The sequence below is a fragment of the Chlorocebus sabaeus genome, chromosome 11 (assembly GCF_047675955.1).
Source record: "Chlorocebus sabaeus isolate Y175 chromosome 11, mChlSab1.0.hap1, whole genome shotgun sequence".
Classification (NCBI taxonomy): Eukaryota; Metazoa; Chordata; class Mammalia; order Primates; family Cercopithecidae; genus Chlorocebus; species Chlorocebus sabaeus.
The window spans coordinates 128,932,858-128,955,486 of record NC_132914.1 but is presented as its reverse complement, the minus strand read 5'-3'; the positions used below and the strand labels follow the sequence as shown (position 1 = coordinate 128,955,486).

Sequence of the window (22,629 nt, the reverse complement as noted above, 5' to 3'; positions counted from 1 at the left end):
CTTTGTTTCTTAAGTATAATGGCCACATGGCTGGGCGCAGTGGCTCAGCTTGTAATCCCAGCACTTTGGGAGGCTGAGGTGGGCGGATCACCTAAGGTCAGGAGTTTGAGACCAGCCTGGCCAACATGGTGAAACCTTGTCTCTACTAAAAATACAAAAATTAGCAGGGCGTAGTCACGAGCGCCTGTGATCCCAGCTACTTGGGAGGCTGAGACAGGCTTGCTTGAACCCAGGAGGTGGAGGTTGCAGCGAGCCGAGATTGCACCACTGCACTCCAGCCTGGGTGACAGAGACTCTATCTCAAAAAAAAAAAAAAAAAAAAACCAGTAAAATAGCCACGCATACCCAAAAACATTAGGAAAATGAAAAAAGTATGCAGAGAAAAAAAATCAACCAAATGCCAATCTGAGAGGTAGCTCTGAGCCTCATAGTATTTTTTGCACAGCTCTCTTCTGTTTATTATTTTAAGCATAGTTGAGATCCCACTGTATTAATACTTTTGGAAACTAACTACATATAATGAATGTAAAAATATTATCTTGAACTTTAGCACGATGGAACTCAACCCAAAAACTATGACCAATGTTCCGTCTATCTGAACTGTATTTGTAAATAAATGCTGTTACCAATGACTGATTACAAACCAATAACCACAGAGTAGTCAGTCCATGAATTACAGGTAGTTCCCTAAACATGACAAACCTGGGTAAAGCAATGACTGCTGTCTCTACTGCAACTGCCAACAACCCGCCACACAGGACCCCAAATTCCGCAACAACTTCACTGAAAACCCAGGAAGGTGAAGACGAGGTCACGAGGGACTTTCACCCACGAAACTTCAACAGCACACAGAAGCACGAAGCAGGCAGAACAAGATACTCAAAGGGTAGCAGAGGAAGACGGCGGGCAGGGAGGCGTGTGTGAGTGAGGCACCCTGGAACCTCTGCAGATTCTGCAGCAGCCACACAGCCCGGGCTTGCATGGTGCTGGAGGACCCTACTACTGCCACGCCACTCATCCCATAAGGCTGAGCGCCTGAGTACAGGTTTATACTCATTTCTGCTGGGTTTTACAGTGATTTAGAGCCAAAGTTCTAGCTCTTGGCTCTTCTTGGAAACTGGATGAGGACACCTCCCCCACCTTCTGAGCCTCCAGATCCAAGATGGGTGGACCTGTGGTAGTGGCCCTGAGTGCTCATCGAGGAGGCTCTAGGCGCTGTGCTAAGGGCTCTGACCCGTATGGCTGATGCAGGAGCGTGTCTAAAACCCACAGAACCTAACATCAGACACACATGCTTTCCCCAGCCTCCAGGCACCCAGCCGCCTCACTCTCACATGTGTGTGTCCACTACTCTTGCTGGGTTGAGGGGAGATAATGTTTCAAAACAACTGTACTGTATTGAGGGGAGGACAGGGCGCCCCCTACTGGAGCACTTGCAGTTGGAAGGATGGGGTGGGGTGCCATCAGTGCCCAGGGTGGTGGTAGTCGGGGGCCTGAACAGAGTAAGTTTGGGGTTCCTGCAGAGGCTGTCATGGCTCATCAGTGGTCTTGGGAGCCAACAGCAGGTGGGGAGAAACCAAGGTGTGTGGGCTCTGGTCGCCCTGCGGTGAACCCTTGGGAATGTGCCCAGCCTTCCGACCCAGACAGCTCACAATGCCGCCCCAGCATGCCTCGGTTCAGATCATGTTCCCACTAGACCAGGGGATGCTGTGTGTCACAGAACGGCCACTATCAGCCAGCTCCACCATCCTGCCCGGCCCTGCAGGGTCTGCACATAGCTGTTCTTCTACTAGTGATTAACACGGCAAATAATCAAGGTCAGCCTGCCCTGAATTTGTAGTCCTCTCCTTTGCAACAGCTTCAGGGATCTAGTGGACATGCACGGACAATAGATGTGGCTCAAGCAAACTCAACGACAGGCTTGGAAAAAGGAAAGGAGGAAGCAGAGGGATAGTCCCTCAGTGGGCAGGCATCCTGGGCAGAGCACAGCGCCCCATGATGCCAGGGCAGGAGCTTCACAGGCTGCCAAGTGGGGCTCAGGACTTAAAGGTGTGCGGCCGTCTATCCAAAAATCCATGCAGTGAAGCAGTGAGGACTGGGCATTAGGAGTGATCTACAGAGCACCTCAGCTAGCTGGCCGCCTACACCATTCAACACGCACCTCCATAGCAGTAGAGCTGATCTTTGATTTGAATATTCAATGAAATTTGATATGACTTGATTTAATCATTTAAAGACAATCTCAGCTTTAAAAGTTTTTTGGGGGGACACACGCAGAGAGTTCACTCAAATAACTAATTTTTTAAAGTCTAAAAACGTTTAGTACATGCCAGTGCTAAAAGGGAAGAGTGAAGAACACAGCTGTGATGTTTACAAAAGATTGTATCAAATAAAGAGGAGCTCATGTTTTAACAATTCATCTCTGGCTGAACTGAAGAATCTAAGCTTTACAAATGGAGTCAGGGCACCAGATGTGCCTGGGAAGCAGATTCAGCAGGTGGTTCCTCGGCTCTGCTAAAGCTTCCTCATTCCATATTTAACCTCTGAATAAAACAATTACAAAAAGACCTGATGCTGGAACCAAGGCCAAACACTTTCAAATGATCTCCTGCATGGACCTTCAAGACTTACCTTCGATTCATACCATAAAATAATTGCAATCAGCAAGAAAAAGAAACGTAATTCCTTTACATACGCATATAATATGCTGCCTTACAATGTAAGGCTTTTTTTGGAGACAGGGTACTGCTCTATCGCCCAGGCTGGAGTGCGGCAGTGCAATCACAGCTCCCTGCGGCCTTGACCTCCTGGGGCCAAGCCATCTTCTCACGTCAGCCTCCCAAGCAGATCAGACCACCATGCCCAGCTACTTTTTTTATTTGTTGTCGAGATGGGGTTTTAGTATGTTGTCCAGGCTGGTCTCAAACTCCTGTGCTTAAGTGATCCTCCCACCTCAGCCTCCCAAAGTGTTGGGATTATAGGCACCAGCCACCATGTCTGGCCTGCCGTGAGCCTTTTTAAAGCAGCCACTGTGTTAGACACACTATGTGTCCCCCATTCTCCCTGTTCTTAACGGCGTTTGACCTTGTTTAGGGCAGCAATGTGTTTAACGAAGGCCCCACTGCCCAGCCTCTGCTGCAGGTGGGGAGACCACGTGACACCACGCTAGCCACTGAGAGGTAAGGGAAGCCACTAGGTATGGCTTGGGGGGAGATATTTAAAGAAGGGCAGAGCCAGGGCCAGGAGCAGCGACTTGTGCCTGTAATCCTAGCACTTTTGGAGGCCAAGGCAGAAGGATTGCTTAAGCCCAGGAGCTTGAGACCAGCCTGGGCAACACAGTGAGACCCCATCCCTATCAAAAAATCAAAATTAGCCCAGAGTTATAGTGCCTGTAGTCCCACCTAATAGGGAGAGTGAGGTGGGAAGATCGTTTGAGTCTGGGAGGTAAGGATGCAGTGAACCATGCTTGCATCCCTGCACTCCAGCCTGGGCAACAGTGTGAAACCCTGTCTCAAAAAAAAAAAAAAAAGAAAGAAGAGGCAGCCAACTACCTTTGCCAGTCCTTCCTGGAATGCAGAGCTAATGCTGGAACAGGGCAGCCATCTTACTGACATGGGGCCAAGCAAAGGAAAGCCTCATGGCACTCTCCCTCGGGGCACGCGCTGGCTCTGGGCTGCCTGCTTCCAAACTTGCTACACTAAGGACAGAACACTTGGGGTTTAGAGCCCTGCAGCTGGCTCTGTCACAGGCAGCTGAACACAGGTCAGGATACACACAGTGAGTACTCACAGTCTGCCGTGTACTCCACCTGGGAGGGCTGCACAGGCACACCATCTGCGTTGTGTGGGGTGGGAGTGGAGCTGTCGGCCTGCGCCTTACGAACAAGCGCTGCAAGGGGATGATCTGGGTCCACCACCTTCAAGGGCTGAAAACAGAGAAGACACAGCCTTAGCATTCAGTATTCTGAACCACACGGAACTCTTCTGCTACAAAACGCTCACCTCTAGGACACAGTGTACATGCCTCAGAAAAAACACACACACGCACGCACCCATGTAGGTCCTAACTAGTTGTGGCCAAATGCCCCAGCTGGTTGTCTCAGAGGAACTGAGTAAACACAGGGTTTCAATTTCCAAAATAACTATCAAGAAAAGGACAGATGAACAACTAAGTCCAGTTTGACACAAATTAAACCCCATGCAAAACTTCAAACTGTTTTTCCTTATAGGAGTTACTGATTTTTAATCACCAACAGCTTTTCCAGTCCAATCAATCAGCAATCATTCCCACAAAAGGTCACCCACGCTGCACAACTGCTGAAACTAGACGCTCAAATCTAGTTGACTCCTGTTTTTTCTGTCGCAAATGGCAGAGTGGTGTGAATTAACCACAAGATACTGCTGAGTGGTTTCTTCACACAGATGAGAGGAGAATTAGAAGGGGAAACATTTATTTAAAAACAATCTATGATGGTAACAGAGGACTTGAAGATGCATATATTCTAATTACCTACAAAATCTAATCCTATGATGAAATCACAACTAAACAATTTTCTTTTTTTCTTTTTGAGACACAGTCTCACTCCGTCTCCCAGATTTGAGTGCAGTAGTGTGGTCTTGGCTCACTGCAACCTCCATCTCCCAGGTTCAAGCAATTCTCATGCCTCAGCCTCCTGAGTAGCTGGAATTACAAGTGCACCCACCATGCCTGGCTAATTTTTGTATTTTTAGTAGCGATGGGGTTTCGCCATGCTGGCCAGGCTGGTCTTGAACTCCTGACCTCAGGTCATCCACCCGCCTCAGCCTCCCAAAGTGCTGGGATTACATGTGTGAGCCACTGCACCCGGACAACAGAACAATTTCCAAGCCTTAACCAACACTCTACTTATTCTAAGTAGCTCAGAGAGTAAAACTGTAATGAAATGATAAAATTATCATGAGCAAATGCTCATGAATTTTATAAGATAGATAGGTAAGAAACCAAAGAAGCAGATGCTTTGTCACCCAGCTAAAAACAAAAATGCAAATACACCTCAGTGATGATAAAATAAGATACAACTGTAACACACAAGAATGACATGCTTCAAATTTTCCAAAATTATGTTAGCAGTTTCGTGGTGGCATAAAAAATATAGTTCAACAATGAGATAAAAACCTTCATCAGCTCTTCAAGGCGGTTACACTTCTTGGAGGCAAAGAGAGAGGGATGTAGGTAATTCCCATCTTCTTCATCATCATCATCTTCATTGTCAGAGCTGACTCCTGATTCTGAAATCAAAATCACATTTCAAGATTTTGGTGTTTGGTGAGAAAAAAAGTACAAAAATTATGCAAAAACTTAGAAGCAGCCAAAGGTAGAGCTTCTCCGGTTATCTGTCCAAAAAACACTATTAGTAATTTTTCCCTAGAGTCACCCAAGTTGCTCAGACGAAGGCCAGCTAGAAAGGACTGCGACCTTTGGCCATTTGGTGATTCCTGCCAACACTGAACACCAGCTGGTCTGGGGCTCTGTATGCTTTTTTCTTTCTTTTTTTCTCTTTTTAAAAAAAGGGCAAAAATTGTACTAATTTATGAAAAGTAAAATAACAGCAACAGAAATAAACAACTACAACAAACCTGAAGATGAGATCTGCATTAAGATTTACACAATTGATTTGAAATTTATTTTAGCTGAAGAGAACAAAATTCAGTGGAAGGGCCAGGCATAGTGGCTCACGCCTGTAATCCCAGCACTTTGGGAGGCTGAGGCGGACAGATCACCTGAGGTCAGGAGTTCGAGACCAGCCTGGCCAACATGGTGAAACCCTGTCTCCACTAAAAATACAAAAATTAGCCGGGTGTGGTGGCACCTGCCCACGATCCCAGCTACTCGGGTGGCTGAGGCATGAGAATTGCTTGAACCCAGGAGGCAGAGGTTGTAGTGAGCAAAGATCGCGCTTGTGCCACTGCACTCCAGCCTGGGCAAGGGTGAGACTCTGTCTCTAATTAAAAAAAAAAAAATTCAATGGAAGATGTGTGTGTGTGTGTGTGTGTGTGTGTGTATACACACATATATGAATAGACTTGCCAAAATACCATCTTTATTCAAAATACAGCTAACTGGCTTTTGCAGTAAGAACTCCAAAAGAGAGACACTGTTATAAAAATAATAGCTTAAAATAGATAATCCAAGTAAAATTTTCACTTTTGTGGCCATGTATAGAGCTATACAGCCCTGAACACTATGGTACGTGAATAATCCAAGAGAGGGTACAACTGTTTTCTCTCTGAAATGTTAAGTGGGCAAAATGAGGGCAAAAATTTCCCACCCAGATGATTATGTTCTGATAGCATCAATATTTAATTATATTTCATTTATCTATAAAATATTAACCAAGGATTTAATAAAGGTGCACCAGCAAGGGTAATGATCACACCTTAGCTGCAGGATTTCAGACACATTCTATGAATTCAAGTCTGGCTTTCAAGCATGCATCTGTAAGAATGTACGTCTTCAAACTTTTCCCAGAACCACCCCCTGCCTGCCATCCCCACAACACAGGTCCAAAGTCTGGATGGAACAGATGCAGTGGGACCTACTTTTTTTCTCGTCACTTTTGTTTTCCGCCAGGACGGTGTAGCGTCCCTCTTTCATGGCTTTCTGGATGAACTTATAGTAGGGGTTGAGGTAGTGGTCGAAGCGCAGGAAGTCAAACTGGGAGTTCCGGGCCTGCTTGGCCTTCAGCATGATCTCAAACTGCGCTCCCTGCCTGCACACGAAGCTGGCCGTGCGCTCGATGATGGCGTGCATTTTAGCCGTTGGTGGCTACGGGAAAACACACATATTCACGTTACCCATTTGTGCTCTTGTCCACCGGCCACATGATTTCATTAAAACAAAGAAATGACTCTAGCTTTACTGTCAATTTTAAGAGATACGAGACTTGAAGCTGGACGAGCCAAGGCTGTTCAGATGCCTCGTCTCCAAATCTCGTCAGGATTTTGCAGGAGAGAAAACTCGCCAGTTGAGGCAGGCCACTCCACGGTGGTACAGACCCATGGGAGGCAACCTCTTTTTGCACCAAGTCAACATTTTTCTATGTATCAGGGGTCTTTAAGTTTGGTTCTATGATGGAATTCAGGGGGTTTGTGAATCCTTTGTGTATGCAAATTTTACATACAAACATTTTTCTAGGGAGAGGATACACATCCCATGGTTCTCAATAATCAGAATCACCGCTCTTTCCTTTTTCTTAGCGGGGACTAGTTCTCACAGCTTGGAGGCTCCCTTTTAAAAAACAGCCCTCTGGACATCCAACAAAAGCCACAAGAGTACATACACCATGTCTTGTCTTCTGCACCTGACCCCTTCTCCTCAGCCTCTGCACAGTTCCTGGCTCACTGCCATTCCCACTTAAAAGCAGTATCCCAAGCTGAAGACCACCTAGGTGTTGTCTGGCCAGAGCAGACAGGACACTCCAGACACTCCAGGTGAGTTTCCTCCCAGCATCAAAGCCCTCCCTCATCCTTTCATGTGCTGCTAAGGAGTCACTTCGACGACCCTCACGCTCTTAGCATTTCCTGCCCCCAAAAGGATCTTGTTAGACTAAAGGCTGAAAGCCACACATCTAAAATACTTTTCATATCAACAAAGAGATTAACACTAGGAAATTACTTGCAAATAAAACTGGCAATTATTCTCATTAAAAATGGATGGTTAAGAATTCAGGGCTTCATCCTTCATAAAATATAAATGGCTTAGTTCTCTAATTTAATTTTTGAACTAATAACATCCTTCACACTTAAAAAGGATAAATGTCTACAACTAAAGTTATTCATTAATCCCCAAATAATTTAAATTCCATGTTAAAGGCCCATTGTGTGCATATGGATCATGACTTGGATTTTCAGTAGCTTTGGTTATTCATTGTTAAAACAAAATATTCCATAAACACATCAATAATTAATGATCACTACATAATAACCACACTTAAAGGAAAATATGATGTCCCCAGTTGAGGCTTTCTTTATTGACCAAACCAACTTGTTGATCTAAAATTTCTTAAAAGTCGGCCTGTTTGTTATATAATATTACTACTACCATGGTTAAAAAGCAACGTGTAGGTAATTTTACAAAAAAACAAAGCATCTTATGAACATATTTCAAGGTTGGCTACCAACCCTGAATGAGATTAAAAAGTACCTGGTTTGGAAAAAGCCATTCTTTACTTTCTTTATTATGCAGACTTTAGGTAAATAATTTTCCATTTAAGAATATCATGATCATTCCTACTACATAATGAGATTTAAAAAATACAGTCAACATATAAATACGCATGTTATAATGGCCTTTAGAAAAGGAAAACTGTTTTTCGAATTTAAATCCAGTGGGGAAGGCTTCTGTTTAAGGAAGCTGACTGAGCTCCAGAAAGGGTCTAACACCTCCTCTCCCCCTCCCTGGAAATTCCATTAATGTGAATTTAAACTCCAGAGGAGGCATGGGAGACGGGAGAAAGGTATCTACAGGTCAGAAAACCCACACAAATGTATGGTTTCCTAAGAGCTTTGGAAAAAGTTTGAGCTCAGACCCACTGGGGGAACCAGGAAGGAGGTGGCATGACATGAAGACAGGGAAATCGGCAAAGAATCCCAGGGGCAGCAGGGCCAGCCCTCTCCTCACAGGATTAGGGGAGAAAAAAAATCAAATACCTGCTTTGCCCAGAGCCCTAAATAAGTATCAGATTGAGCCAAAATTCAAAGGCAAAAATACAAATACAGAAGTACGGCCAGGCCCGGTGGCTCACGCCTGTAATCCCAGCACTTTGGGAGGCCGAGGCGGGTGGATCACGAAGTCAGGAGATGGAGACCATCCTGGCTAACATGGTGAAACCCTGTCTCTACTAAAAACACAAAAAATTAGCCAGGCGTGGTGGTGGGCGCCTGTAGTCCCAGCTACTCAGGAGGCTGAGGCAGGAGAATGGCATGAACCCGGGAGGCGGAGCTTGCAGTGAGCCGAGATTGCGCCACTGCCCTGCAGCCTGGGCAACACAGCAAGACTCCGTCTCAAACAAAAACAAAAACAAAACAAAAAACAAACAAAAACAAATACAGAAGTACTAGCAGTAAATATAGGAAAATATTTTCAAACTCTTGCGAGTGGGAAAAGTCTTCCAACGTAAGCTTTAAAATTCTGAAGCCATAAGGAATAGAGGAACATATATCACTCTATACTCAAATTCTGCACAGAGTCATGCAATCACTGACAAGACAAAGCGTGGGGAGAAACCACCTGGAAGACACACTGGGGACCAAGAGTTACTGCTCATCAGACGTCAAGAGTCCTTACGAATCCGAACAAAAGGCCAATCGCTCCACAGGAGTTCAAGAATAAATCAACATTTTTCCCTCCCCACCCACCTTCCGTGACAATACAGTACCTAAATTATGATGAAATAACACTCTAATCTGCACAGATTTGATAAAACTTAACTTCAGTGGTTCAGCGCTCTGCAGTCGGTCCCTTGGCTGGAACCCCAGGCCTTACTCTAACATATCTAACTTACGGCAGTTACTCTTAACTTTCTAAACCTTAACATCTGGAAACAACTGTATCTGCTTCATAGAGTTATTTTTGTATTTTTATTTTTTTGAGACAGGATCTGACTCTGTTGTCTAGGCTGGAGTGTAGCAGTACCATACCAGCTCACTATAACCTCCACCTCCAGGGCTCAAACTATCCTCCCACCTCGGCCTCCTGAGTAGCTGGGACTACAGGTATGTACCACCATGCCTGACTAATTTTTTTTATTTTTTGTAGAGGCGGAGTTTCACCATGTTGCCCAGACTGGCCTTGAACTCCTGGGCTCAAGCGATTCTCCCACTTTAGCCTCCCAAAGTGCTGGGATCACAGACATGAGCCACTGCACCCGGCCTGTAGAGTTACTTTGAGTAGTCGCTGAGAGATACGCCTAAAGCAGCACTTAGTACCGTGTCTGGTACACAGGAAGTGCTCCATAAAGGCTGGTTCTATGTTATTATTCACTAACAGAGTAAATGTTGCACATAACAGCAACTGTCAAATCCTTCCCTGCTTATCTTCTGTCCATAACATGTGTTGGAGCAAGCACATTTCCCTTGGAACCATGCCCTAACAGGTCTGGGACTACAGGCATGCGCCACCACACTGGCCTGTAATTTTCACTTGTTTGTAGAGACGGGATCTCACTACGTAGCCCAGGCTAGTCTTGAACTCCTGGCCTCAAGTGATCCTCCCATCTTAGCCTCCCAAAGGGCTGGGATTACAGGTATGAGCCACTGTTCCCAGCCTGGGGTGCTGTAATTTCTAACTACTTCTTACTCTTCATCCAAAAGCCTCAAGGATCCTGTCATCATTAGGTTCTAAACCAAGTTAGTTCAAAAACCAAGAACCTCCTAAAGTACCTGCTGTTTTTCCCAATCACTACCAACCTCGTCAGTGAGTCAAACCATGTCCTGCCCCTGAGGCAGCAATAGTCTACTTAACCACAATTCAACAATCCTGAGGCCTAGTCACCAAAACACCTTATAATTCAGACACTTCTGTTTTCTACATTTTCTCCACTAACATGGACACCACAGTGTATAATTTACACAATGAATTACTGCCAAAAAATCATAATAATTATGAGAATGAAATACTGACACTACCACAAAGTAAATGAAAGATGCAAATGAGAGACTCAATCGCTTGGGAAAGCACTCAGTTTCCACACAGTCAAAACAACATTCAAGAGGCCTTTTTATAATATTAGAAGAAACTCTAATGATAAGATAGCAAGTTGCTACACACTAAGACTTACTTTGCTCTCCAATGAGTGACAAGTATATTTGATCTGGCAGACTATCAAGAGCTCAGTGATGCTTAGTTTGGCTGAGAACACAAAGCTATTAAATATTTTAATAGGAATTAAGGCAACAAAATTCTATTGTACCTCTATATTTAAATTTCAATAAAAATTTAAAAAATCTTTAACACTAAAAACAAAATTCCATATAGTCAACTTCACATAAACTTTTTAGCATTAAGTATTAGATGCAGCACTTAGCATTTAATAAAAATGGAGTAACTGATTTTTAAAGCTTCATGTTAATAATGTGTCATGCATAATAAACACATTTCAGAACAAACAGGAATATGACATATACGAATACACAGAAAATACATTAATACAAGTCTCAGGATATCAAATCTTTGGGTAATTTTAGCTTTAACTATAGCAAAATCATCAATACTAGAAATGGAGAAACAAACAGATGTAGTAATATAGTTTGGCTCTGTGTCCCCACCCAAATCTCCTGTCGAATTGTCATCCCCAATGTTGGAGGTGGGGCCTGGTGGGAGATGAATGGATCATGGGGTGGATCCTTCACGAGCAGTTTCGCACCATCTCCTCAGTGGTGCTCCCCTGATAGACAGTGAATGAGCTGTTGTGAGGTCCGGTCGTTTGAAAGCGTGTAGCACCTCCCTGTCTCCCTCCTGCTCTGGACATGCTAAGACATGCCTGCTCCCTCCTCACCTTCCACCATGAGTTAAAGCTTCCTGAGGCCTCCCCAGAAGCAGATGCTGCCTGGCTTCCTGTACAGTCTGCAGAACCATGAGCCAATTAACCCTCTTCTTTATAAATTACCCAGTCTCAGGTATTTTTTTATAGTCATGCGAGAAATTACTACCAATACAAGTAGCAATTACACTAGGCAAAATCCAAAAAGTTATTTTATCCATATTTGCAAGAATAAAAGAGAGAGGATATGTAAATGAATAAGGGAAGAGAAGGAAAGTGTTGGAGGCAGGAATTAAAAGGGCTATTTTTATATTGCCCTTCATCACATAATGAAGGGTAAGAACCATCAAATTCACGCTGAACTCAATGAGACTGGCAGCAAGTGATTGCAGTGGGAGGTGAGAGATGCTCTTTCTGTGCCGAGCTTTCCTGGCATCTACCGTGCAGGTGAATCAGGATGTGGGACACAAAAAGAATCGAGAATGCCTGCGTCTATGCCACTTGCAGTCCAGTTATGAAAATGTCCAAGAAAAAACTTCCTGCTAGGCACGAACACTTAAGAGTCCTTCCCAAGTATACACACGCAGCAAAAAGATTTTCAACTTCCCTAGTAAACATATAAAAACCCCATAAAGCACGGTGACTGAAGATGGCATCATAGTTAAGATCACGGTTCCCAGCTGCCATTTATTAGCCAAATTCTTGACATTCCTAAGTCTCTGTTTCTTCATCGGCACAAGAGGGAGAGTAAACAGCAGCTCACTTATAGGACTGTTAGCATTAAATAAGATTAATAAGCAAAAAGCAGCTTAGCATGTGACTAGAATGTGGAAGCCCTCAATGAACATTCAGAAAAAAAGGAAAAATCCTGGTCTGGGCTTTAACACCTGTTATAACTTAATTTAATGTGACATAACTGAAATAGCAGGAAAGCTCAATGCTGAACAGACAGTAACCAGCTGCAAAGCCCTCAGATGAGGAAAACCAGGGTAGAACTCCCCTTCATCAGTGGAAGGGCAGCCTGGGCCTGGAGATGCCACAGGGACCTAATCACAACACAGAAAACTGCCAAGAAAATGTAACGTGAAGTGCCCCCAAAAATCACACTTTAAACAAAGCAATGTTACTGAAATCAACGCTGTCCTGAGCAAGAGTGCTTTTGCATCTATGTGTGGTTAACAGCCCACGTGCCACTGATTCTGACTTGGGGATTCACCTATATGGCCGCTGAAACACACCCAATCCTCAAGTCCCTAATGCTCTAGTCTAGTTCAAATTTTGCTATAAGTCTTCCCTTTTTCTTTGAGGAAAATAAGTAGGGTGTGATCTTTTTACCCATTAACTCACAAACCATTTTAAAGCATTACATGCCTAAAAAGCAGCTGTAATCATCATTGAGTATTCCCACAAGCAGGACTGAATCATGATAAATAATAATGACGACAACTAGTGCTTGTGAAGGACACATACCAGCTCCACGTCAGACGGGACGCTCAATCCTAAGGGGGCAACGAAGGGCTCTTCATTTTCCTCTAAATTTTCAGCCTCATTTTTTTCTGCATAAAAAGAAAATTTAAAAATTCAGAACAATGCAGGGAGGAAGACACCTGCAGCAAGACGGAAGCATGTGACTGGCTGTTCCTGCTTCTTTACCTTCTGTTTTACTTCTAGAAGCCAGTTTCAGCTTTCTCTTCTACCCACAAAGCAAGTGAAACTCACTTTACAAAATTCCAAATGCGGCGGGGCGGGGGTGGCGGGGGCGGTTGCGGCAGGGAGGTGTGGTGCAGCAGCAGGAGTGTGTCTAGGGTCAGACTGCACGGCATTCCCTTGGTACACACAGGGTTCTAGGGCCCCTGCGGACACCAAAATCCACATGCGCTCGAATTCCGCTTTTGGTCCATTTAAACCCACATATACAAAGAAGCTGACCATATATGCGGGTCTCACATCCCTCAATCTGATCCCTGTATGGCTGAAAAAAATCCTCATGTAAGCTGACCTATGCAGTTCAAACCTGTGTTGTTCAAGGGTAACTGTAGTTAAACTCCTGCCCTGCCACTTGTTAGCCCCAGGATTCTGCTGTTCTCTGTTTCGTCACAGGCTGTGAAGTCATCGCATCTACTCCCAGGGCCAAGTGGGGCTCAGGTGAGATAGCCCACCTGAACATCTCTACCATAATCTTCTGCACTTAGCAGATGCTCAGTCCAAGTTCCTTTTCCCCTCTGCATCTCTTTCAGGTATGTAGGTAAGTATTTAATTGGTATCGCTAAGATTTTTCTCCAACTATTTCTGTGGATTCCTGACAGCATGACACAACACAAGATAATCAATTCCTAGATAACTGATTTTCATCTTTGAATTGTCAACTACCTGGGTATAACTGTCAAGATTCCTCCACCCAAGCAAATTACCTCTTTCACAAATAATCAATTATTTTTCCATTTCTGTTTATTCATTAACCATTCACTTAACAAGTATTTGCCTACTACGTGGTAGACAAGGCACTACACATTATCTTTCTGTATTCTAAGGTACCTAAGTACATCTCAATAACTCAGATGATTACCAGTTTAAAAAGACACACTGAAATGTACAAAAACATCACAGCAAACTTTAAAAAGCTAACTTTTTTAAGGATTTCAATGATCTATTGAGGTTCTTATTTAAAAACAGATGACATTAAAGAAACAAACCTTAAATCTTCATCAAAATAAATGTTTCTATCATACACAGTAAAGGCTCTTGAAGCGATCAATAATTTGCAAAGATCTCCTGTCAAGCCTCATTCTGTGAAACCAAGGAGGAATTTTAAGCAGGTTTCCTGGTATATAAAAACTTGGGTATTCTAGTCTGATCAGATACAAGTTGATTACAATCCCTATTAAGTTACAGTTATTTAACACTGTCCCATCCATTTCTGTTTGAGTCCCCTGTTCTTTCAAAAATCAGAGACAAAGCCGGGTGCAGTGGCTCACAACTGTAATCCCAGCACTCTGGGAGGCTGAGACAGGTAGATCACCTGAGGTCAGGAGTTCAAAACCAGGCTGGCCAACATGGTGAAACCCTGTCTCTACTTAAAATACAAAAAATTAGCCTGGCGTGGTGGCACACATCTGTAATCCCAGCTACTTGGGAGGCTGAGGCAGGAGAACTGCTTGAACCCAGGAGGCAGAGGTTGCAGTGAGCTGAGACTGTACCACTGCACTCTAGCCTAGGCCACAGAGTGAGACTCTGTCTCAAAATTCAATCAATCGATCAATCAATCAATCAGAGATGAATGAGAGGGCAGAGATCTACTACTGCTTTTTAAAAAGCTCCCTGTAATTAGTAACCCTGTCATTCAGCTTCAGTAACCAAATGACACAGTAAGATTAGAAAATACCAGAAACACTGGTCTGCAGCGATTTTCTATTGGTAAAATGCCAAGCAGTAGATGTTTCCTCTTTCTCAAAATCTCTTTGGGAATGAGGCAGGAGTGTGTGTTTAAAAATGCAACTTTTTATATTCCAAGGTAGACTGCTTTAAAAAAAATAAGTAAGGCTGGGCACGATGGCTCATGCCTGTAATCCCAGAACTTGGGAAGGCCGAGACAGGTGGATCACTTGAGGTCAGGAGTTTGAGATCAGCCTGGCCAACAGGGTGAAACCCTGTCTCTACTAAAAATAGAAAACTTAGCCAGGTGTGGTGGCAGGCGCCTGTAATCCCAGCTATTCGGGAGGCTAAGGCATAAGAATTGCTTGAACTCAGGAGGCAGAGGTTGCAGTGAGCTGAGATCGCACCACTGCACTCCAGCCTGGGTGACACAGCGAGACTCTGACTCAAAAAAATAAAATAAAATAAATTAAAAAATACAACTTTTACTATATTTTCCTAAAATGAAAAAAACGATTAAAACATTGTCTAGTCAAAAAGCCTTTCCTTAATGTTAAGTTATTCACAAAAATAAAGGCATTTTAATTGAAATAGCCTTTTGGGATGGATGGGTTAAATAGATTTGTTCTATTCTTATCTATACCTTTATTTACAAAAAAAAAAAAACAGCTTTAGTAGCACAAAATAAAAACCAACCATTGCAATAAAAACTCAGATTTAAATAAATTCAAATAATCTTTTGATTAAAAAATAGACATATAGCAGTGAGGGCCTGTCCCCGCCCCATTATTCCCCTAAAAAAGAAGAAAAAAATGGATATAGAATAATGATGAAAAATTATGAACATCTAAAGGATAGAAACTTGACTGAAAATAGTAAAGATGGCAGAGATGGAGGCACCATCAACTGCTTTTGGCTAGTGTCACAAGGCTCTAAAATACTAACAAACAATACAATAGAGTAATTTTGAAAATCAAGACATATGTAGACATATTGACGGCTCAGGAAAAAAATTATTTTAACAGAATGTGACACTCAATGTGGCTGTTCGTGGTACTGGATTCTATCACAATATGCACGTGTGTGTGTGTGTGTGTGTGTATGTGTGTGTGTTAGGTGTTTCACTTATATTAATGCAAGTTAAACATACAACGTCAAGCTCTAAGTTTTATGTGGGCCCAATTTCCATTAAGGAAATTAATCAGTATATAAGGTAATGTTCTGAGAACATGATTACAGAAAGAAAAGAAGTAACACTGTAAAATACTAAAGAGAATTTTATCTTAAGGGGAAAGCAAACTAATACTCAGAAGATAAACTAAGTCATGCTGAAGTTCTCAAAATTCAGTAATCGTAACAAACTGAACACCATTTAGCCCAATAATTACACCGAGACAATGGTCCACCAGCGAGAACTGGGGCTGACAAACTCTATAAAATGCCAGACAGTATCAATAAATATTTTTGGTTTTGTGGGCCACATGGTCTGTTTCATTTCTTCAACTCTGCTGTTGAAGTGGGAAAGTGGCAACAGACAATATGTAAACAAATGAGCATTGCTGCGTTCCAATAAAACTTTACTTGTTATTTTCTTTCCAATATTTTAGAGCTGTGGTTGGTTGAATCCACAGATATGGACCCGATAAGCTGACTGTATTTCAACTCTTTATTTGTGAAGTGGTTATAGTATCTATTCTTTCCTTCTGATAAAAACACCACAGAAAGTCGAGCTCATGTGTGTGGCTTAGAGATAAGACAACAAAATCACAACTATCCAGAGCCCTAGGAAGGAGAAGCTTACACTGGATAAATAAATGGGTGTTCACTTTGTAGACCTGATAGAACATTTCCAGTGCATTGTAACTTCTGAGGGATGGGGAGGCTTGAAAGTTAATGCAAAAAGTCTTAAGTACCTTAACTAGCCTTTAACTCAGTGTAATTACAATTACACTTGAAAGTTTCTCTAAAAGCTCATAAAATAGAGCTGTGCAACAGTAATTCTTGTGCCCATGAAGTAAGGAGCAGGACTAAAGGCAGGGCAAAAGGAAAGCCTGTGTGCGTGTTTGCCCCACATTCTATCATTCCATTAGGACTGCAGCCCTTGGAGAGTGCCAATGGGTAGAACCCTAGTGCAGTCACAGCACGGAGTGGCAGACATCATTCTGCTTTAAAACTAAAATGCTATAATTGCTTCACACTTGTTAAAAGATGTGTTACTTCGCTGGACGTGGTGGCTCATGCCTGTAATCCCAGTGCTTTGGAGGCGAAGGCAGTAGGATCACTTGAGCTCAGGAGTTTGAGACTAGCTTGGGCAACACAGTGAGACCCCATCTCTTTTAAAAAATTATTGTGTATTTTATAATAAAAAAATTTAAAAAGATAACAAAAAAGCGTTACTGAAGGAGAAACCAATGAAGTTCCGAATAACAGATTAAATTAGCTCTAAAACTAATCTCCATTTGATGTAATTCCACTTTACTAAACGTTTGAGTCAGTTTCTAAGTTAATGTTCTCCTTCTTTTTAAACAGAACATCCTGAATATAGTGATCCGTCTTTAATGTGTCAGGTTCATGTTACCATTATTGGTAACTAATGACTGACCATGATGCAGTGCTGTGGTAGTGGAGCTCTCAACGCTTACTGAAGTGATTAAGGATATTTGTGTCTACACCACATGAGCCCAGGTTTTTCAGCAGCACTATTTTTTATATCCAAAGTTTTCCATGTTAATTCAGAGAAGCATAAATTCCAAATCTTTAATTTAAAATACTGTGGTGAGTATATGCCCTAGGTGGCCCCAAGGCTACCAGAGAGCTGCGTTGTTTTCTGGGGAGTAGCAGTTCACTCACTGTGTCCTTCCACTGGGCATGTGTCACTGTCTCAGTCGTGGAGGGATATGGAGAAGCAGATTGGTGAGAGGGCAGTGAGGTTAATGTATCCCAGCTCACACCTATTCTTTCACTGTCTCAAGAATGAATCCCTGAGGATATTAATGAATACGTTAACAATCTAGAAACAAATAATCTGGAGTGAGTAATTCTGTTACCCGAATCAATGAGAAATAAATGATCCAATGCATTCACTTTCCACCTCCACTAATCATTCCTGTTCTAGTTTTTAACTTTGCTTTACCAAAAGAAGGAATACCACTTACTCCCGTTTTCTCCTGTGGTCATAGTGGTGTTATCACGAGTGCCAGAGATGTGTTCTGCAGACTTGACCACGGTGCATGCAGCCTGTGTGTACACAGGTAGCCCCACACCAGCAGTCCAGGCAGCTTCCCGCTCACCTCTCTGTTTGGAAGGCTCCTCCTCCTCCGTCGGCTCTGACGGGTCATAATAGTCGCTACCGTAAGTGAACCCCACGGCATTGTAGCTCCCATCCTCTGCTAGCGCTTCACTCAATCGCTTGTATTCTTCCTCTTGAATAAAAATTGAGAATTTTATCAACAAAAATAGAAAATTACTGAGAAAAACTTTTATTTCTAAAGTTGTAGCTATCAGTAAAGCATACAACATACTTTTTTCAACCTCCTTTTGAGGTAAAATATTTTTTAAAATTCACACTTTATATCTATCAATATGTACTTTTGTCAGTACATGTTTACCCACAGACAGCTGAATACACGTCTTTTGTGGAAAATTTCTTCCTGCTGAGAAAATCTTGGGATTAAGAACTGTATTAAAGATTGTTACGGCAAAGACAAGAACATCAATTTTATTTATACGATACTGTTAAAGAAGAACAGTTAAAGAGTTTGGTTTTTGTTTTTTTCAAATCCCAGTCTGCCCTCAAAAGCTGGGAAAATTCTTTGTGGCTCTATTTATAAACTATCCTGAGGTCCTCTCAGAACGCAAAGACTCCTGTTTTTCCAATCCACTGGGTACTGTCAAGATAATATCAGAAAGAGTGAGTATAAAAAAATGAATGGGAGTAAATTTTTAAATACTTAAAAATTTTAAAAAGTTTGTTGCTGAAGTAAGTTTGTCTTGAGCAGTACCTTGCCTTGCCTCCTCCTCAAGCAAGTCCGTATGCAAGGCTAAATACCTCTCTTCATCACACAGGGCCTCTATTCGCGCCTCCTCTTCAGACAGCTGATAATCTCTGTTCCACGTGGAATACTCAGCATCGTACTCAGAAAGGTCATGCAGGTGACCACGTCCATCATATCTGTAATGTGAACAAGCTGGTCAATAAAAGGAAATTAACGTCTAGACTGGCGTGTGTGTGTGTGTTTTATATATATATATATACACACATACTTACCGATTAAAATAAACAAAAATATTAAAACAAGTATAAAAACTCTTCCCAGGTTTATATTTAATTTGGATAGTCATATCTCACCTACTTTTAAACTCAAGTTATCTTAACAAAGTCTAAATTCCTTTCCACAGTAAGATAACATTTATAACTAAAGGCAAACAATCCATTATTAGGAAAAATGGTATCCACTTCACTGGCAGTTCTTACCATTATGGTTTGGTCAACCATTCAATGCCACTTGCAAAAAATTATTATTTTTTTCTGAAAAGTTAAATATCATAGCTTACATTCACACAAACCAAATACATAAATACCTATCCGTAAGAACCAAACGGTCGAAATTTCCTCGCTTCTTTCTGCTAGTCCCGAACTCTCAGGAGAGATCTTCACCAAAGAAACTTGCGTCCATTGGAGGTAAAATCTTGGCTAGGCTCGCCCCCTAGCCACTTGGCTGAGGAAATAAGTGCTGGGTTATGTGATAGAGAGACACACATACATCGGAACAGTGACATATACATGCAGTTTAAGGAGGTTCACTGGCAACAGAGCAAAACTATTAGAAGATACGGTATCAATATTTCCTTCTGAACTTTATACCCGCAGGAAGTAACATACATGAAGACACTTCCATGTTTCTCTTGCATGGACCAATCAGTAATTTAGCCAAACAATGGGAGCACTTTCTGCTATGCTTTTAACATAAACGATCCAATGAGGATGCTGTCAACGTGTAAAACTGTCAGATAATAAATGAGTGAGTTAGTGAATTTTACTTAAAACACTCAGATTTAGGGTTTCAAAAACAAACGTAGAGAAACAAACAAAAGTCTGCTTATTTTTTAAATGCTGACTTTTGTAATGGGAACCAAAAATATTAATGTAGACCAAAAAAGACATTTACAAGAAAAAGGCCCAAAATTCCAGGGTAGTCAAGTTACTGCATTTTATTAAATTTCAAAATTAATTGGACTTTGATGTAAACCTCCTTAACTTACAAATGTAGATTATTATTAAAAATACTATACATGTACATGTGCGGCGTTTGCTCCCCACCAGTTTTGGAAGACCTAACTCAAATCATGTACAGAATGATAGGAAAACTGTACAAAGAGCTCAGACTTCATTGCTTACCAAACTTTAATGATAAATATCACAAGTGACACTTTGGAAAAGCAAGCCTGATAACTCAGGTGACACATTCAATATAAACCACGGTGTGAAGGCACAGCAGGCTTGAGCAGAGCACGGAGCCATCAGATCCAGACATGATCTGATTCCGCGGCCCTCCCTTCACCAGTTCTTGTTTTCTAGCTCTAATTCCAAGTGGAAACGTCAGGGATGGAAAAAGGCCTATTTGGTCATTAATGTGTCCATTCTGGCCAGCTCAGAGGTCATCCCTACGGTCATGTTCCAGGGCTTGGAAGAATCCAGTTTTAATGGTCTCAAACGATGGGCTTTCTTCACGTGGAGAGACTATTCCACAGTTTAATGGTTGGTCATGGTTAGCTTTTCAGTCCGGGCCCCAGAAGTAGCCGAACAGGCAAAAAAGAAAAAAAACCACCCCACAACAACCCCAAAACCCAGAGACGAGGGGAAGGGGGATTGAAAAAATGGGAAGAAAGAGGGGAGCAAACCACCTACATCATGTAATGTTATCCTTTTCAAATCAAACGCCTTTAGAAATCCCTAATCCCAGGCCCCCACTGCCCATAATGGCTAGACACCCTCGAGTGACGACCTAAAGCAGGTTTGATTTGAAAAGAAACAACACATCTATATCCCAGCTCCACCCTTCGGTTTTAAGAGACAGTGAAACCAGCCCTAAGAACACTATCTCTTCCAAGGGCAAGGCCAGGGTCCGCACGAAGTCAACTGGCCGCCAACTGACGGGCAACTTCGCTCACTACCTCAATCTGTCGAACTCGTCGGATTATCACCAGGAAGTCAAACGTCATGCCGTTAAAGTACGGGCGCTCCACTGAGGGCGCTGGGGTGGTAACAGGTTAAGGCTAACTCACAGGGTCCAAAAGAGACTTCTAGCCACGGTCTCAGTGAGCGGCGGTTCGGAAGAATAAAGGCACGCCTCCCAGGCTACCCTCCCAGTACACCGAGCAGTGGGAGCGCGGCGAGTAGAAAACCAGCGCGCGACCCCATGGCATCGCCGGGCGGCAGGCCCAGGTGCGCTCAGAAGGAGACCCTGGGCACTGGCAGCTTTCACCGCGCAAAATCGCCAACTGCAGCCCAGCGACAGGGTGAGGGGTCGAGGGGGCTGCGGGACCAAAGACGATCCCTCCGGAGACGGACGCGGCACGTAATTCCAGCCAGTGCCTTAGGGCAGGTTTCACCGTCCCCCTCCCCACCAGAACACCAGCAGGAGGTGGGGACAGGGGAGGGGGTGTCCCCCAGATCCCCGCTGGCTCCAGAAAACCCTCTGCAGTCCTTGCAGTCAAGTCAACATCAGACGAGATCAAGCGGGTGAGGGAAGGGGAGGATCGACGGGTGGGGGGAGGAACCGACCTGTCGATGAGGATCTTGTGGTCCCCCATCCAGGGGATGAGGTGCTGTCCCTGTTCCTGAGCCAGGGCCCGCTCGTCGTCCCGGAACAGCTTGCAGGCATAGCCGAAAACCAAGAGCTCCACTCGGCTGCCCCCACCGCCGGCACCGCCTGGCCCGGCCTCCTCCTTCGCGCCACTTTTCCTCTCGGGTTTGGCGCGGCCCCCGCCCGCGCCGTACATGACAGCGTCCCCGGCGTCCAGGCTGGTCCTCTTCTGTGCCGCGCGACGTCCCTGATACCTCCACTTGGCCTACCCCTTCAGTCAAATGCCCCGCATCCCGGACCCAACCTCAACACCGCCGCCATAGCGGGCCACAAAATGGTGGAGGGGCAGCTTCCGGCAGGAGGGCCCGCATTTCCGGCGAGCGGATAGGCAGATTCGTCATGGCTCAAAGGTCTTTTAGCCGCTAGGAAATATTTTGGCGTTAATTTTCGCATTCAGATGCGCCGCCACAATAGGTGCTGCTGTATTCACTGCAAAGTACAATTTTAGTGTTCGTTTTATAGGGCAGCCGTCAGGAGAGTGACGAAAGCGCGGCGCGGGACGGCGCGCCGGCTTCCGCTGCGGCCAGTCTGGCGGCGACGGAGTCGGAGGGAGGGGCTTTGCGCGCTCTAGGCCTTGGGCGAGGCCTTGTGGGTGGCACTGCCGCGGGTGTGGAGGCCTCGGGTCCACCCCGGGCCGCCGCGCCCCTCACCATGTCCGGGTCGCTGGGGCCATGCGTGCTCTGCCCAGGGCGGCGATGTCCTTTTCCTTGGCCTCGTTTCCTTCTTCATCCCTAGGGGGACTTGGCCCCCACCCGCCCACCTTTGAAGGTTTCCGAGGCAGCAGAGGCCTCTGCGCCGCAAATCACACGCAGGTGGCGAGATTTCGGAGACCTGAGACCCTTGTCGCGGGGAGGTGGTATGGCTGGTCTGGAG

General features: G+C 43.9%; 1 protein-coding gene across 4 annotated transcripts in view; it reads right to left on the bottom strand.

Moving 5' to 3' along the window:
• Positions 1–22,043, bottom strand: part of SFSWAP (splicing factor SWAP) — a 91,920-nt gene extending 69,877 nt beyond the window's left edge. Inside the window, exons 1-7 of one of the 4 annotated variants that reach the window (XM_008005239.3) lie at positions 21,675–22,043; positions 18,892–19,061; positions 18,181–18,312; positions 12,989–13,074; positions 6,579–6,804; positions 5,155–5,267; positions 3,790–3,925 (exon numbers count right to left, since the gene is read on the bottom strand). In XM_008005239.3, coding sequence (XP_008003430.2) covers positions 3,790–3,925; positions 5,155–5,267; positions 6,579–6,804; positions 12,989–13,074; positions 18,181–18,312; positions 18,892–19,061; positions 21,675–21,892 — 1,081 coding nt within the window. In that variant the 5' untranslated portion in view covers positions 21,893–22,043. Of the gene's footprint in view, positions 1–3,789; positions 3,926–5,154; positions 5,268–6,578; positions 6,805–12,988; positions 13,075–18,180; positions 18,313–18,891; positions 19,062–21,674 lie in introns of those variants that run through there. The other 3 variants (XM_008005238.3, XM_008005242.3, XM_037987260.2) reach the window with 3 other exon arrangements.
• Positions 22,044–22,629: the final 586 nt, after the last annotated feature.